General features: G+C 48.1%; 1 protein-coding gene and 1 long non-coding RNA gene across 2 annotated transcripts in view; one reads left to right on the top strand and one right to left on the bottom strand.

Annotated features, from left to right (window-relative positions):
- Positions 1-9,183, top strand: part of RIIAD1 (regulatory subunit of type II PKA R-subunit domain containing 1) — a 16,506-nt gene extending 7,323 nt beyond the window's left edge. Inside the window, exons 3-6 of the mRNA XM_032267485.1 lie at positions 1,716-1,912; positions 2,384-2,460; positions 7,764-7,810; positions 8,953-9,183. Coding sequence (XP_032123376.1) covers positions 1,716-1,912; positions 2,384-2,460; positions 7,764-7,810; positions 8,953-9,023 — 392 coding nt within the window. The 3' untranslated portion in view covers positions 9,024-9,183. The remainder of the gene's footprint in view (positions 1-1,715; positions 1,913-2,383; positions 2,461-7,763; positions 7,811-8,952) is intronic.
- A 581-nt stretch (positions 9,184-9,764) lies between these two features.
- LOC116542446 overlaps positions 9,765-18,095 on the bottom strand; it is a 10,182-nt gene continuing 1,851 nt past the window's right edge. Inside the window, exon 2 of the long non-coding RNA XR_004265224.1 lies at positions 9,765-10,472. This is a non-coding gene — a long non-coding RNA (uncharacterized LOC116542446). The remainder of the gene's footprint in view (positions 10,473-18,095) is intronic.

The raw sequence follows: 18,095 nt of genomic DNA, 5'->3' as shown, positions 1-18,095 counted from the left end.
GGGTTTCACCATGTTGACCAGGATGGTCTCGATCTCTTGACCTCGTGATCCACCCGCCTCGGCCTCCCAAAGTGCTGGGATTACAGGCTTGAGCCACCGCGCCTGGCCCATTGATGAGTTTTTTTATACTAAGCTTTCAAAATCCAGTATGTATTTTACATTTGCTGCACATTTAACACCTACAACCACATTTCAAGTGTTCCAAAGCCACAGGTGGCTCGAGGTGACTGTACTGGCTAGCACAGCTCTGGCGGGCCACCACCACTAGCTTCTCTGGAGGGAGTGTGGGGAGAAGAGACAGATCTTGGCCAACAGGAACCATTATCACTGGTTAACCTCTTGCTCCCGCTGGAAAAAAAAAAAAAAAAATCACTTCTGACAGATGGCAGCTTATCTCTCTCTCACTCTATTAACTCTCTCTCCTAAAAAAAGACAAACAAGCAGAATGATCTCTAACCAAGATGGGGTTCCTGGGAAGAGGCTTGTAGCCCACTACCTAATTTACTTCTTTTTTTTTTTTTTGAGACGGAGTTTCGCTCTTGTTACCCAGGCTGGAGTGCAATGGCGCGATCTCGGCTCACCGCAACCTCCGCCTCCTGGGTTCAGGCAATTCTCCTGCCTCAGCCTCCTGAGTAGCTGGGATTACAGGCACGCGCCACCATGCCCAGCTAATTTTTGGTACTTTTAGTAGAGACGGGGTTTCACCTTGTTGACCAGGATGGTCTCGATCTCTTGACCTCGTGATCCACCCGCCTCGGCCTCCCAAAGTGCTGGGATTACAGGCTTGAGCCACCGCGCCCGGCCCCTAATTTACTTCTTGTGGTTTTCCCTGGCTTGGGAACTGCTAACACTTTCACTTCTTTTCCTCAGTCTTTGCTGGAAAGGACAGAGGCAGACCAATGACAACCCCACCACGGCCGGGGAGGAATGCTGAGCTTGTTTCTAGTGCTATTTTCTTGCTCCTTGGGGCAGTTATTCACAAATGTGAAAAAACAACCTCCCTCTTCTCCTGCATCTCCGAAGGCCTCTGCTGAGCACGATCTTTGCGGGGGTGGGAGCTCGGCATGTGTGTATTGACAGACAGGCTCACGCCCTTTCTCGTGGCTATTTTCAGCTCTCTGGCTTTATGTTTCACTTTCTCTTCTTAATTAGATACTAGAAGAACAAATCTTGAAGATCAAATTCCCTTTCTCCTCCCGTATTCAGTTGGGAGTGGAAGAAAATAATTTAGAATTTGTGAGGAGCCCAGGGTGAAGAGAAAGTTAATCTACACAAAAAAGTCAGTCCAAGAGGGGAAATTCTGGCAGAATGTCCCCCAGGTCCTCTCCAGCATCTTCAGCGGGAGAGAACGTTCCTTCCTTTGCAGAACTCAGCCCACTCTCTGTTCTGGGGTGCTTCCACGCTGTTTGAAGAATCCACGGCTCCAATGTCGAATGTCTACAGGACAGAGGGACGGGTTGACTTCTGGGCCAGTGGAAAGAGAAGAAGCCTGGGTTCTCTTTCCCCAGTACTAGGCTTCCTCTAGCTTCTGTCCAGGTGAGGGTGTCTGGAACTAGATTCTGGGAGACCTTTTTTTCCTGTTTTACTATAGAGCTAAGAAAAAGAACTGAGGTTGGGTGGGGTCAAGAAGGGCTCATTCCACACACAATTAAGTCCATGAATCAGTCCTCCAATCCGGAAAAGGCGATCCTTTAAGGACCCTCCCTTTCCCCCAGCTCCCCGAGCCCCTCGCCCCCGCTTCGCTAAAGGGGCCGGGCTTGGGGGAAGGGCGGGGCCTGGGGCGGGGCCTCGCCAGCCCGCGGCCCGTCGCCTTGACGACCGCAGCAAGATGGCGACGTCCCCGGACGCGCAGCCGCTGCCCGACCCCTGGGTGCTTAGCCCCGCTCAGCTGGAGCAGCTGAGAAAATTCAAGGTGGGTGCGCCAGCGCCCTCACCCGGCGTCCACCAAAGTGCAGCTTCCCCAGGACGGGGGCCCCAGACTGAGAAGAGGGCCGCCGAGAGAAGGGGGAGAAGGGGAGCGGGAGCTTGTTATAAAGTGGGGAGGGCACAGGGGAGACCTCGGGCGGACCTCTGGGCTTCTGGGCCCAGCGCTGAGCCCGATGGGCATCTGGAGTGCAGGAAGAACGACCTCAGGGACTTGGCCTTTGAAATGCGCCGAAATTACCGCCAGACACAGCCGACCATAGTTAAGACCCCTCAGCCTGAACATCAGGCGGCAGAATGATGTTTTATCTATAAGAAGATGGGTGGCTTAAACTTTCAAGCATCCTGGGGAAAGACCTGGGTTAAATGCGCACCTGTTTCCCGCAGCCCTGTCACATCTCCAGGGCTGAACCCTGAATCTGTCCCCTCATGGAGGTGACCCTTTGCTCTTGCCCCCCAGATCCAGATTCGGATTGTTAACGAAAAGTATCTAAGGACCCACAAAGAAGTAGAGTGGCTCATAAGTGGTTTCTTCAGGTAGGTGGTTTTCCAGGCTCTGGGATTTGTGGCACCCAAGGTTTTCTTAGTTATCCTAGAGGTTTCCTTCAGTTATCCCTAAATTCTTAAAAATATGCCTATTTTTAAGACATAAGGATAAATACATACCTTATGACACTCGGAAGCAGGAATTTGGCGTTGAGAAACCAACAGGCAGCCGCTGGGTGTAGAACACTGTTCTCAACCATAGGAGCTTAACAAAATCACTCGTTGAACTGAAAACAAAAATCAGTTGTCTGGTCGGCCCTTCCCTACCTGAAAACATTACTTTAGAGAAATTCCAAGGGTCGGAAGCCACTCTTTCTTGGGGAAGAGAAGACAATTTACCAGTGTATCCTGGAATGTGTTCTTTCCTTCCTCCATCCCTCCTTTCAACCTGGCATTTGCTTGAATGGAAACATAACCTAATGGGATGAAAGGCAGAGAATTAAAAAAAAAAATCACAGAGTATCAGTGGATGAAAACAATAACGCTATCTCAAATGCTGTTTGGCCATAGACAAATAGACAAGATTTAAATAATTGTAATGGCACCCATCTCCAGGCACCGTTCTGTTTCCCTGCATTAGCACTTACCACGCTCTATTGTAATTGCGCTTCCGTCTTCAGTTACTGGTCCAAAGCTCCAAGCTGGCGGAATCGTGTTTGTGTTCTCGGTGCCCACGCGTGTGTGGCATCTTGGAACACTTTTGCTGATCCTCCCAGCACCTCCACAAAAGATAGCTTTCTGTCATTTTCATTTTACAAGTGAGTAAATTTAAGCTCAGAAAGGTGAAGTACGTTCCCAAAGTTGCTGAACCAGGATTCAAACCTTTGGTTTTTCCATTGTATTGTGCTGTAAGCACTCCATCCCCATTTGCCCCCTGGACTGTGGGCTTAGCCAGACGCAGGGCCCGCCTTTGTCTTCTCAAAAGTTGGCCTGGCAGTCACGTTGGCTCATGCCTGTAATCCCAGCACTTTGGGAGGCCGAGCAGGGTGGTTCACTTGAGGCCAGAAGTTTGAGACCTGCCTGGCCAACATGGGGAAACCCTGTCTCTACTAAAAATACAAAAATTAGCCAGGCATGGTGGTGCATGCCTGTAATCCCAGCTGCTCGGGAGGCTGAGGCAGGAGAATCACTTGAACCTGGGAGTCGGAGGTTGCAGTGAGCCAAGATTGCGTCACTGCACTCCAGCCTGGGTGACAGAGCAAGATTCTGTCTCATAAAATAAAAAATTTAAAAACTCACTATTCATATTATAGACATTTCTCCAAGTGACAGCAGATTCTCAGAGGGCAGATGGGGAAGGAGACAGAAAACTGAAACCTTTCCAGTTCTGAAGGTTGGCCAGGGATGTGGCTTGGGCAAAAGATAGTTTAGGAATCCCAGTCAATATCAGACCTGAGGGTCAGGCCATCACCTTTTGCATCTTTTCTTCTAAAGGGAATTAAGATGATAATCGTTCCTATCCTGGGGACCTTGCACTCCAGGTTAGAAGCAATTCCAACAGAGAGATTGGGGATAGAAGGTGAAAGCTGGAACGAAGTCAACATTTGCACTGCTCACAGACAAGAGGATTAGAACACCTGGGGGAGGTGAATGAAGGAGTTGTTTCAGTCTCCTCTCAGGGATGGCCTTGCCTCTCCCTTTGACTAGGAACAGCTTCTAGGAGCAGCCTATGTGTCTGGGACTGGCTGCTGCGGGGACAACCAGATACTTCCTTTCCTTTCTTACCATGCTCCTGTCAAGGCCAGCTACACCACCAGGCTTTTCTTTCTGCTGTCCCTAAAGCTGCTCTACTTGAAATCCTCCTGACCCCTTTTCCTGGATGGAGCTTGAGCGTTTAGTGCTTGAAGTTTTAGGGTTTACTTTTGTTTGTTTGGCGTCGTTTTCTTTGATTGGTACCAGGATGAACCAGAGTCAGCCTCTGTCTCTGCTGGCCACCTCACACGGTCCTTCCTGTGAGAAAAGAGGAAGGGAGAAGCGAGAGCAGGGTCCTGAGCACCATGCCTGTCCTTGTCTGTTCTGCAGAGCTCCGCTCTCTATTCGTCCCAAGCCAAAAGACGCTCTGAAGCATTCTTTGTGGGAAGCAAACTCCTCACTTGGGTTTTTTGGATCCTAAAGACTTACGGCCATTCAGCCACACTTCTTCAGCCTACACTGGCAAATGCAGTGTACCAAACTCTTTTTTTTTTTTGAGACAGAGTCTTGCTCTGTCACCAGGCTCCAGGCTGGAGTGCAGTGACGCAATCTCGGCTCACTGCAACCTCTGCCTCCCGGGTTCAAGCAGTTCTTCTGTGAGTAGCTGGGACTACAGGTGCACGCCACCATGCCCAGCTAATTTCTGTATTTTTTTAGTAGAGATGGGATTTCACCATGTTGGCCAGGATGGTCTTGATCTCTTGACCTCGTGATCCGCCCGTCTTGGCCTCCCAAAGTGTTGAGATTACAGGCGTGAGCCACGGCGCCCCGGCCGGTACCAAACTCTTAACACCTTAAGTTTTGAATCTGAAATTTGGAAAGAGTAGGAATCTGATTTATTTTTGAGGCACCCAGAAAGCTCAGGTTTTATGCTGCAGATTTGATAGCCAGGTAAGAAATTGTATAAGGTCTTTATTAGACATCTGTTTTTGTAAATACCTAAGCAGGTGAATTTTCCCCAAATACAGCAGTGATCATGTCCTTGCTTGGCTGGAAAAATCTTCAGTAGTTCCACAACATTGCCTTTTTGGGTTTGTTTTTAAACATTCTATTGAAATATACTGAAAAATGACATATCCTAAGCTGGATGAACTTTCACAGGCTGAAAATACACATGGTTCTATTGTTTTCTTTTCTTTCTTTTTTTTTTTTTTTTTCGAGATGGAGATTCGCTCTTGTTACCCAGGCTGGAGTGCAATGGCGCGATCTCGGCTCACCGCAACCTCCGCCTCCTGGGTTCAGGCAATTCTCCTGCCTCAGCCTCCTGAGTAGCTGGGATTACAGGCACACGCCACTTGCCCAGCTAATTTTTTGTATTTTTAGTAGAGACGGGGTTTCACCATGTTGACAAGGATGGTCTCGATCTCTTGACCTTGTGATCCACCTGCCTTGGCCTCCCAAAGTGCTGGGATCACAGGCGTGAGCCACCGCGCCCAGCCCGGTTCTGTTGTTTTCAGATGACGAACTAGAACCTTACCAGCACCTCATACCCTTTGTGCCCCTCCCAGTCACTCCCCTTAAAATAGTAGCCAGTGTCCTGACCTCTACCAGCACGGATTTATTGTGCGCTTTTGTATTTTATGTGAATGGAATTCTACGATATGTGCTCTTTTGTGCCTGGTTCCTTTCGCTCAGTAGCATCCTGTCGATCCTCCATTCTCACTGCTGTGTAATATTCCATCATGTATTATACCATATTTTGTCTATTTCCATTGTCTTTTGAATTGAGTATAAATGTCTGTCCCCGGCATTCAAGGCCCTCCATAACAGAACCTCTTCTGTTTTCCGCTACTCCCTGCATGCCTGCCTTACTGCAGTCAGACCATTTCTGATCATTCCGCTGACCCCATGGAGCTCAGGCACAAATACCTCTTGAGTGCTCTTCAGACTTGAGATAGAAAGGTGTCTACAACCCACTTCCTACCCTCAAGGAAGTCATAGTCTACAGCATACAAACGGTTTCTCTTTCTGGGCCTTTGCTCTTGCTCTTTCCCTGGATCTGGAATGTTCTTGTCCCTTAACCCTCATCCCACCTACTGAAATCCCATGTGTACTTCAAGGGTCCTCTCAAATGCCAACTGCTCTGTGAGGACTGTTGGGGTTTCCCTCTCCGTAACCTCTCTCCCCGCTCTGATCTCCCAGAGCACTACTTCATACCCCTCCTTAGCACCTGCCAGAGCTTCCTTGGCCACTTGGACATTTGGAAACTAACCTGTTCCTTTTTACTTGCTTATAAGTTCTTTGAGGTAGGGCTGTATTTTATTTTGAAAAAAGCAATCCCTCATATCTAGTGCAATAACATATGCGTAATTTGTGCTCAACAATTATCAAAATGAATTGAAGGAGAAGGGGGACAAAATTATGAAGCTTAGGAGGGCGGGGTTCCTGGGGAGTGGGGAGGCCTTGGCCAAGAGAACATATTGTAGAGAGCACTGACCTTGAAGTCTCAGGACCTGGGGCCTTTTTGTTTTATTTACTAAGTTTATGAACTTGGGCAAATCATTAATCTTTTGAAGGCTTGATTTCTTTGGATGTAAAATGGGGCATAATAATTGCTGTTTCACAGGGTTGTTGTAAAGTGAGGCAATATTTGTGAACATACTTTATGAACCATAAAACTGTGCGATATAAGACATTTTCAACTCTCCAGCGCCATTGGCCCTGCAGCTGTCTCCTCGCTGGACTGAGGGGCCAGCAGCCGTCTGAGGTCCATCTTTTAGCTCTGTTTATTGTATCTCCCTGTGCCCTTGAATTCATGGCTCAGCTTACTCAGGACATCGTGAGGCTGCGTATCTCCCACCACTCACGAGCTCCTCAAGGACTGGGCAGCATGTTCTTAGTCTTTGCTTCTTGCCCCTGGCTAGAGATCTGGTTCGGTGAAAATGGTTGTTGAGGCCAGGTGCCCTGGCCCACTCCTGTAAACACAGCACTTCGGGAGGCTGAGGCAGGAGGATTGCTTGAGCCTGGGAGTTAGAAACCACCTGGGCCACGCGTAGTAAGACCCTAAAAATTAGCCAGCAGGCCGGGCGTGGTGGCTCACGCCTATAATCCCAGCACTTTGGGAGGCCAAGACGGGTGGATCACGAGGTCAAGAGATTGAGACCATCCTGATCAACATGGTGAAACCCCGACAAAAAAAAAAAAAAAAAAAATTAGTCAGCGCAGTGGCACATGCCTGTAGTCCCAGCTACTCGAGAGGCTGGAGATGGGAGGATCTCTTGAGCCAGGGAGGTTGATCCCGCCAGCCACTGTACTCCAGGGTGGGTGACAGCGTGAGATCCTGTCTCAAATAAATAAATAAATAAATGCTGAAAAGGTTGTTGAAGGAATGGCAAGCCCCACTTGGCTGCAGCACAACTCTTTTGTGATGTAAGCAATATCCTAGGGTATTGCCATTTAGGATGCTTTGCTCCTTGCCTTAGATATGGAGTTGGCGGAAAATCACGAATGAAAGGGTCTTTTGTCAGAAACCTGTGGGTTTATTGACTCCCAAGATGGTTGTGTCTCGGTTCGTCTACGTGAAAGCACAGGACCCAAAGCAGTAGCCACAGCCTGCCTTAAAGTCTGCTTTGCCTCCCATCCTATCCCTTCATGTTTTCCAGAGAAATCTTTTTGAAAAGACCAGACAACATCCTACAGTTTGCCGCAGGTGAGTAAGGCAGCATCAGTTTTGGGTATCTGACAAAGCCAGCGCAGGGAGCATTACTGTGAGTTTATACTTGAATACGCCCAGGATTCTCCCTGCAGAGTCTGGGGTACTCCTTCATCTGATGTCCCCCAGGGGAGCTTTTTTTCAGCTTTTTCTTTCCTGTACCATCATTTCCTCAAAATGAGGACAGGTAAGAAGTGAGGCAGAACTTCCTCATAATGAGGATTAAGAATTTTGAGATTCCCAAAGGAACATGATTGGCAGCTTTTCCCTTGGGAATCTTAAAGCTGGGTTCTCAACCCTAGCTGTGCATTAGAATCACCTGGGGAGCTTTTAGAAATACTGATGCTCAGGCCCCACCCCCAGAGAATTTTATTTAATTAGTCTGGGGTGGGGCCTAGCATCCATAGCTTTAAAGACTCCCCCGGTGATTCTAATGGACGGGCTGCCCGAGATGCCTTAAGGTCAATGGTATTTAGAGGGAAAGGGATGGGTTGGATAATTTCTTCAGTCCTGTTAGTCCTGAGAATTGGTTACATCCCAGACCTCAAACCATTGCTAACAGAATCTCAGTACGCCTTTGCTAGCACAGCAGATGCTGCCTCTGATTCACAGTATGCTGGGTGTATAAAAACCCTCATCTGGCGTCATCCTGCGAGAGCCTGGCTCTCCTCTGAGAGGGTATTCTCAGAGAAGGCGTGATAGCTCAGAGACAGGAGCTGGCAAGCTGAGCTGAGACAAGAATAATACTTGGCATTTATTTGGGCCCCAAGATGGGCCTGGAGCAGAAAACCCAGAGAATCCCTGAGCCCTCTGATGGCTCTCTGTGCGTCAGCAGGCGGAGGAGCAAACGGTGCGGCACGGGGTAGGTGGGGGTCGGGGGGTGGGGGCAGCCACAGCCTGGAGGGGCGGCAGCCAGCCTCTGCGAACCCTTCCTGGGAACGTTGGAGCTGGCAGACTCAACTGCTCGGTTGGGGGCAGTGACCGCTCATTTTACCATATTACACCGTAAAGCAGGGCCACCTTAGCAGTCCTGCTAGTACCAAGCCAGGCTAACTTTTTTTGGTGGAGTGAGCTGTCTCCTTCCCGGAGTAAGTCTTTTGCCTTTGGTTATAGATGATGTCTTTTGATTTTTATCCCAGACTACTTCACGGATCCAAGACTTCCCAACAAGATTCACATGCAGCTAATTAAAGACAAGAGAGTGGCTTAATTAGCAAAACCATGATGCTCAGCTGTTGGGAGAGACCAGACAGAAGCCAGCCTCGGGGTGGGTGTTAACCTTACTTACAGAGGCTTCTTTACTCTTGTGAAAATAAGCTCTGGTTTATTGGTCCAGGGTGTGAAATAAGTGGAGAATGTAAAGAGAAGTTTAATGCAAATGTTGAGTTTTCTTGATACTGTTTTGGGGAATTAGGGACTGTGAAGAGAGGCCCAGGGTTGATCTAGCTTGTCAGTAGCAGGAAGCTTCTTAATGTAGTGGAAAGGATTAAGAGAGCGGAAGTGGGAGTAGTTCAGGGGTACAGATGGCCACAGGGAAATGGGGAGGAGACCGTTGGCATCAAGATGACGTTCCTGCCGGCGGCCATGTGACCTTGGTGTGAGAGGGGAGAGGGTTCTATTGCTTCTGGAAGGGGTGGGAGCAGTTTCTCTCCTTGCGTCTTGGATTGGGCACTTTCCCACTCCTGCCTCACCTTTGAGCCAGGCTGTGCCGTTAAGGCCACCACACGTTTTTCGGGCAGAATGATTGCTGAAATGATTTTGAAAGCTGAGATTTAAAAAAAAAATGAAGTGGGAAAAGGACATACTCCTAATTTAGTGGAACCATTTCTGTTTTGCAGGGTCATCTGGAGGCACGAGAGCCCTACTGCTATCGTTGTGGGTTTCCAAGCTGCCTTGGGTTCTGTCTGCTGTCGCAAAAGCTTTTAAAGATATTCATTAAACACAGACCTTCCTGCTCTCTCTGCTTTATTTCACTCAGGAGAAGGAAAACATCCTTCATGGGAGGGCTGCCATGTCCCACTTTGACACGCGAGGCAGCAGGCCTATTTCCACTTTCAGGGCGGCCACGGGCCTCTTGCTGGGTCAGTGGGCTGTCGAGCCCACCCTCTGAGAAGAACACAGCTGACCGCGGGAGCACAGAAAGAAGCGAGTCCACGCTTCAGCTGTGGTTTTGTTTTCTTGTTTATCTTCCTGGGTTACCGTACAGAGTGTAAGGTGATGATTAACTTTGATTTCCATAGAAGCAATTGTAAGAGGAATTGGGCTGGAAGGACATCAAGAGAATGCGACATTAGCCACAGAAAACCCATTCAGGGTCATGAATATTGTGAAATATGTGCCCAGCAGGGGATTTGGGGGTTGTGGGCTTTGTTCTTGAGGATTTTTGGGAACTTGCTGCCCATCCATCTGATTCCAGGTAAGAGGTATGGGAGTGGGCAGATGGCCTCAGGAAGTCCTTTTCAGACCTAGGAGGCGTGGGGGTCTTTCGTGGTTCTGTCCTACCCCTCTGGCTTGCATGATCCGCTGGCTCCACTGTGGAAAGAGTCTCTCACCTGTGCGTTAGTTGTCAACATCACCATAGCAACAGAAGCCCAGACCAAAGCAGGGGTTGTATTTGTATTTCCCTCGTCTCTGTCGCCTTGTTCCCAGCTGCCATCCCCTGCAGTAGTAGAAAGGGCAACAAAACAGGGTGTTTAAAGAACTGTTAAAGCTACACATAATAAGCTATGGAACAGGAACCTGAGGAGTTATTTTAAATGCCTTCAGAATCACACTTTGGGAGCTGTGGCACTGACAATAAGAGGATCTTTCTTTAGAAAATCCAAACGAACCCTTCAGCAAAAAACACATATTTATTAAGGACCTCTGATGTGAAGTGCTGTATTAGACACCGCGAGAACTTTTCCAGGGGGAAGAGACCTGGAACAAGGTGAGGAGAGAGCAAAGCGTTTTCCAAGATGTTGTAGCCCATGATTTAATACTGGGAGAGTATGATGGTTCATTCTTGGGGGCTTTCCTGGTAGAAATAAGAAATACATTTCTTTTAAAATATTTATACTTAAGGTACATTTCAATGCCTTCCTGAGTAAATGAATTTAACACATGTTCATAGGGCATCTGCTTTGCGTGAGATGCTGTGCTATATCCTGGGGCAAGACATAAAGACAGTCCCACCATAGAGTCGTTTATATTCTGAGGAGATGGGCGTCTTTTTCCCCATAACTTTACCTGTCTGAATATCTCACCTATTAGACTGAAAGCTCCATGAGGGCAGGGACCAAACCTGCATGCCTAACTTGTTTACTACTGAATTCCTGACTCCTAGCAGTCTTTGGCAAATAGCAGGCACTCAGCAAGCATTTGCAGTGAGAATGCGTGTCTGCATAACTGAATGAGCAGTCACATTACATCAGTTGCTATAATGGCAATTACATACCTCTGATGGAGATAGAAGAAAAAGCACCGGGTTTGCCTGGGAGAGTGAGGGCGGTCCCATGAGAACTGGCATGTGATGGATTAGAAAGGGTTTGCCAGGCAGACCTGGGAAGAGGGTAGTCGGAGCACCTTGGTGATTCCACTCTGCTGAGCAGGACAGTGGTGGCAGGTCCTCTTTGTCACCTGCTTAACCTTATCCTTTTCTTCTTTGCTAACAGAACTCCAGTTTGCTGTAGGCAGCAGTGGGTTCAGCCCCAGGTAGTGGGTGGAATTTGATCTGGGCCAACTACAACAATGGCTTTCCCTAATTTCCCAGGCTTCCGTGCAGCTAGGGGCAGCCGTTTGTTCATGAGCTAGAGGTAAAAGTGTGCTGGGGGTTCTACAAAAGCCTTTTCTTTTTTTTTTGAGACGGAGTTTCGCTCTCGTTACCCAGGCTGGAGTGCGATGGCGCGATCTCGGCTCACCGCAACCTCCGCCTCCTGGGTTCAGGCAATTCTCCTGCCTCAGCCTCCTGAGTAGCTGGGATTACAGGCACGCACCACCGTGCCCAGCTGATATTTTTTTGTATTTTTAGTAGAGACGGGGTTTCACCATGTTGACCAGGATGGTCTCGATCTCTTGACCTCGTGATCCACCCGCCTCAGCCTCCCAAAGTGCTGGGATTACAGGCGTGAGCCACCGCGCCCGGCCTGCCTTTGCTTTTCTTAACAAAAAAACAGTCGGGGGCAACAGATTGGGTTGGGGTAGGCCTCTTCTTTCTGATTTGGACCCGAATGTGATGTCTCAAACTGTGCAGCCATTTTTTTTTTTTTTTTTTTTTTTTTTTTTTTGAGACAGTGTCACTCTGTCACCCAGGCTGGAATGCAGTGGCGTGATCTTGGCTCACTGCAACCTCGGCCTTCCAGGTTCAAGCCATTCTCCTGCCTCAGCCTCCCAAGCTGGTGAGATTACAGGTGCACACCACCATGCCTAGCTAATTTTTGTATTTTCAGTAGAGATGGAGTTTCACCATGTTGGTTAGGCTGTTCTCAAACTCTTAGCCTCATGTGATCCTGGGATTACAGGCGTTAGCTACTATGCCGGCCCAGAAAACCAAATGTATACTGACTTAAACAAATATAGGGTCATTTTTCTCAGCTAATAAGTTCAGCGGTAGGCAAGAGTCAAAGGTTCAATGATGTTGACAAGTACCCAGACCAGGTTTTTCCCATCCTCACTCTGCCTGTTCCATCATCGGTGCGAGAGGGCTCCTGAACTCTCAGCTGTCCTCTACATTTCAAGCAGGGAGAAGGGCAGAGAGCTGCGCCAACTGATGGTGTCCCTTTGTATCAGCAAAGAAAAGCTTTCTCTGAAGGTCTCCCACCTCTGCCTCACTGGCCAGACCAGGGTCATGCAGCCTATCCCAGGCTTAACAGACACCAGGAACGGGAGGGAAACTCCTGGGTCAGCCCCAAATCAGCATCCGCCCCACCTGCACTCCCTTAACCATCCTCCAGGTAACAGCTATGATAATTCTTTTTTTAAGTTTATTTATTTTTGAGACAGTCTTGTTGTGTCGCTCAGGTTGGAGTGCAGTGTAGCTCACTATAACTTCAAACTTTTGGCGCAAACAGCCCTCTTAGCCTCCCAAGTACTAGGACTCCAGCTGTATGCCATCACACTCAGCTAATTAAAAGAAATTTTTTTGTAGGCCAGGTGCTGTGGCTCGCACCTGTAATCCCCGCACTTTGGGAGGCCAAGGCAGTGGATCACTTGAGGTCAGGAGTTCGAGACCAGCCTGTCCAACATGGTAAAACCTTGTCTCTACTAAAAATACAAAAAAATTTAGCTGGGTGTGGTGGCGCACACTTGCAATCCCAGCTACTCAGGAGGCTGAGGCAGGAGCATCTCTTGAACTTGGGAGGCAGAGGTTTCAGTGAGCCAGGATCGTGCCGCTACACTCCAACCTGGGTGACTCTGTCTCAAAAAAATTTTTTTTGTGGAGATGGGTTGTTCAGATTGCCATGTTGCCCCGGTTGGTCTCAAACTCCTGTGTTCAAATGATCGTTTTGCCTCAGTCTCTCAGAGTGCTGGGATTACAGCATAAGCATCCATGCCTGGTCAAAATGATCTTTCAAGAAACTGAAATCAGAGTATGTGCTCTCCTGCCTAAAACCCATTAGTGGTTTCCCATGAGCTTAGAATCCAGATGGCACTCCAGGGACTACTAAGCGTTCAAGACCCCATCCCCTCTCAGACTGTCTGCTCTTTCCCTCTCACTTCACTGTGTTCCAGCCACACTGATCTTTTTCCTGTTCCTGAAACATGTCAAGGTAGTTCCCATTTTAGGGCCTTTGAACGCTGCCTGAGTTCTCTGCCCGCCCCAGGTGTTCACAGGGCTCGTGATTCACGTTGGAATGCCCTGTGCTGAAAGGAAGAGCAAACTCCACCGTGAGTGGCTTAGACAGACAGGGCTTGCTTCTCTCCCATAGCGAGTCGAGGGGTGGCGGCTGCTGGCCTTGGTTCAAGGCCCGCCTGTCTCTAGTTTCCCTTCCTTCTCTCATGGTCACAGGAGGATCAGGAAGCGACTGTGCCAGTGACATTTTCTTTTCAGGAAAGTGAGAGCTTCCCTTCAACTGCAGTTGACTCATTGGCCAGAACTGTGGGCATGCCCCCTCTTGAAGGGAGGCTGGGAAATGGAGTATTTCAACAGCCTACAGTGCCTTAGACAGCTTCTTGTCACTGCCACCGAGAGTCCTTTCCTAGTAAGCCCACTAAAGTAGCCTTCCCCAGATATTTTTCTTTTTTTTTTTTTGAGACGGAGTTTCGCTCTTGTTACCCAGGCTGGAGTGCAATGGCGCGATCTCGGCTCACCGCAACCTCCGCCTCCTGGGTTCAGGCAATTCTCCTGCCTCAGCCTCCTGAGTAGCTGGGATTACAGGCACGCACCACCATGCCCAGCTAATTTTTTGTAGTTTTATAGAGACGGGGTTTCACCATGTTGACCAGGATGGTCTTGATCTCTTGACCTCGTGATCCACCCGCCTCGGCCTCCCAAAGTGCTGGGATTACAGGCTTGAGCCACCGCGCCCGGCCCCCAGATATTTTTCAATATTTAGCTAAAAAACATTTCTCCCTTGGCCAGGCATGATGACTCATGCCTGTATTCCCAGCACTTTGGGAGGCCAATGTGGGCGGATCATGAGGTCAGGAGATCCAGACCATCCTGGCCAACATGGTGAAACCCTTTCTCTACTAAAAATATAAAACTTGGCCGAGTGTGGCGGCACATGCCTGTAATCCCAGCTACTTGGGAGGCTGAGGCAGGAGAATCACTTGAACCTGGGAGGCGGAGGTTGCAGTGAGCCAAGATTGTGCCACTGCACTCCAGCCTGGGCAACAGAGTGAGACTTGTCTCAAAATTATACATAAATAAAAAATATATATGTTATATATATGTATTTGTATATTATATATATATATAAATATATATATTTATATTTATATAGTTATATATATGTGAGTCATTCTTCTCACATCACTTTGTTTTCTTCATATCCCCTATCACTGTCTGATACTATCTTGCTTGTTATTACTGTCTGTGGCCCCAAGAATGTGTCCTCCAGTGAGGCCTTGTCAGCCCTGTTCTTCACTCTGTGACCAGCACCCACGATAGGGTCTGGCACATGTAGCTGCTCAGTACACATTTGCTGAATGATAAATTGATGGGTAGTTGGGAGACTGAACAGGATGAGGCCTTGATCTATGCAGTGGCACGAAAACAGGAGGTGAATTCTCAACATACTTAGGAAGGGGAATTGGCAGGACTTGTAATTTGAATGGGGTAGAGTTATTACAGAAGTTGTAGATTCTAGAATGACTTCCAGGTTTCTTGCACGGGAAAGGAGAGGAATGCTGGAATCATTCACTAATACAGAGGGGAAGCAGGTAGGGGCAGGGGAAATGGGGAGATGAATTTAGGCCAGAAGGTTTCCACCGAGTTTGCAACTGGGTCATGGTGATGTGAACATGAATAGCTTCAGTGGGGTGGGCAGAAGTTAGATTGCAGTGGACTTGGTGGCAATTGTGAGATGAAGATGTGGAAGTGGACACACCACCCTTGGAGACGGTTTTCTAGGAGCATGGCCAGGAGAGGAAATGGAGAAAGGGCAGCAGTTGCTGGAAGGGGAAGCAGGGTCAAGGGTGGGCTCTTGTAATGGGAGATGCCTGAGTATCCAGTAATTGAATGCTTTCATCTCTTCTGATATATTTTGCTTTTAAGCTAAAGTTAGGAGTGTCTTGGAATTGCTGCTCAGATTGGATCTGATATCCAGAGAGCAGACACGAGCTAATAAAGGGGGCTACAGGCAGGCATGCTTTGCCGCCTAGTGACCTTCAGCAACCCCACTGTGTTGGGGTCCTCATCTTCAGAATGGACGCAGTAGCTCTCCCTAGGCTTGCAGTAATGATTGCTTCAGTGTGGTTGCCTCGCTTTGCCCACAGGGTGGGAAGGAAGGACAGCATCTGGAAAGCAGGCCACGCTCAGTGTAACTGGACTGGCCTCTGCTGCCCTCTCCTGTGCACGGCGGCAGAGTTGACACGCTGTTCGCAGAATGCCTGCTCAAGATCTGAGTGGAGTGTCAGCAGGAGGCAGAGAAAAGGAAAAGAGGCTGGGCTGGGAGTGGGAAAATAGTAACCAACACACAGATTCCTGTAATAGAAAGTTCTTCAGAAGTTACAAAGACCAGGGCTTTAGCCTTGGGCAGTGCTTCTTCAATGAGCACCTTAATGTTTACTTCTTACTTTTTTTTTTTTTTTTGAGACAAAGTCCTCGGGGTGGACTGCAGTGGCGATATCTTGGCCCACTGCAAGGTCTGGCTCCTGGGTTCAAGTGATTCTCATGCCTTAGCCTCCTGAGTAGCTGAAATTACAGGCTATGCCCAGCTAATTTTTGTATTTTTAGTAGAGACAGGGTTTCACCATGTTGGCCAGGCTGGTCTCGAACTCCTGACCTCAAGTGATCACCTGCCTTGGACTTCCAAAGTGCTGGGATTACAGGCGTGAGCCACCATGCCCACTCAATGTTTGCTTCTTTAAGGTGTCTGAAGAGAAACCTTGCAAATTGATTATTCATTCACTTATTCACTCATAACAAATATAGGGCACATTATGTACTCAAGATGCAAAGTTTTGGGAATAAAACACACTCCTCAAGGAACTCAGGATCTCGTGAGTGAAGACAGATGCATAGATACATAGATAATTACAGTACAGTTTCAAAAGTAAAACGTATGATGTGCAGTGTATTCTTGGTTACACGTATTCAGTAGTTAATATGTTTTGGATCTGTGTCCCTGCTCAAATATCATGTCAGATTGTAATTCCCAGTGTTGGAGGTGGGACCTGCTGGGAGGTGATTGGATCATGGGGTGGTTTCTCATGAATGGTTTAGCACCATCCCCTTGGTGCTGTTTTCGTGATAGTGAGTTCTCTTGAGATCTGGTTGTTTAAAAGTGTGTAGCACCTCCCCCTCTGCCTTGGTCCTGCTCCTGGTATGTAAGATATTCACTCCATCTTTACCTTCTGCCATGATTAGAAGCTTCCTGAGGCCTCCCCAGAAGCAGATGCTGCCATGCTTCCTGTACGGCCTATGGAACCATGAGCCAATTTTTCTTTATCAATTTCCTGCTCTCAGGTATGTTTTTATAGCACTGTGAGAACAGACTAATATACAAAATTGATGCTGAGGAGTAGGAGTATCATCTTTATTTCTATAGAGATACCTGAAGATGTGGAAGCAGCTTTGGAATTGGGTAACTGGCAGAGGTTGGGAGAGTGTGGTGTGGACTCAGAAGAAGACAGGAAGATGAAGGAAAGTTTGGAACTTCTAGAGACTTGTTAAATTGTTGGGATGAAAATGCTGATAGTGATACGGGCAATAAAGTTTAGGCTGCTGAGGTGTCAGATGGAGATGAGGAACTGATTGGGAACTGAAGCAAAGGTCACAGCCCTTTGTTTTATGTTAGCAAAGAACCTGCTAACATTGTGCTCCTGCCCTAGGGATCTGTGGAACTTCTAACTTGAGAGTGATGATTCAGGGTATCTGGTGGAAGAAATTTCTAAGCAGCAAAGCATTCGAGATGTGGACTGGCTGTTTGTGACAACCTATCCCATATGCATGAGCAAAGAAATGATGTAAAACTGGAACTTATATTTAAAGGGGAAGCAAAGCATAAAAGTTTTTTGAAAAATTTGCAGCCCAGCCATGTGGTAGGAAAAAAAAAAAGCCGATTTTCAGGGGAAAAATTCCAAGCAGGCCATATAAATTTGCATAAGTAAAAAAGAACCAAGTGCTAATATCCAAGACAGTGGAGAAAATGGTTTCATGTACCAGGCCCAGGGCCTTGCTGTGCTGCGCACCTCAGGACACGACTCCTCACATCCTGGCCATTCCAGTTCCAGCCATCGCTCAACGGGGCCAAGGTACTGCTTGGGCCACTGCTTCAGAGCGTGCAAAGCCTGGGCCTTGGTGGTTTTCACATAATGTTAAGCCTGTGGGTGCACAGAGTATAAAAATTAAGGCTCTCAAGCCTATGCCAGATTTCAGAGTATGTATGGAAATGTGTGGATGTCCAGGCAGAAGCCTGCTGTAAGATGCTGTGGTGAGCTGAGATCACAATATGGTACTCCAGGCTGGACAACAAGAGTGAAACTCCATCTCAAAAAAAAAAAAAAAAGGTAGTAGCTGGGCGCGGTGGCTCAAGCCTGTAATCCCCCCAGCACTTTGGGAGGCCGAGGTGGGTGGATCACGAGGTCAAGAGATCGAGACCATCCTTGTCAACATGGTGAAACCCCGTCTCTACTAAAA

This window comes from Sapajus apella, unplaced genomic scaffold, assembly GCF_009761245.1.
Source record: "Sapajus apella isolate SASKATOON/1434 unplaced genomic scaffold, GSC_monkey_1.0 scaffold169, whole genome shotgun sequence".
Lineage (NCBI taxonomy): Eukaryota > Metazoa > Chordata > Mammalia > Primates > Cebidae > Sapajus > Sapajus apella.
The sequence above is the reverse complement of the archived record's forward strand: the minus strand, read 5'-3'. Positions and strand labels throughout refer to the sequence as shown.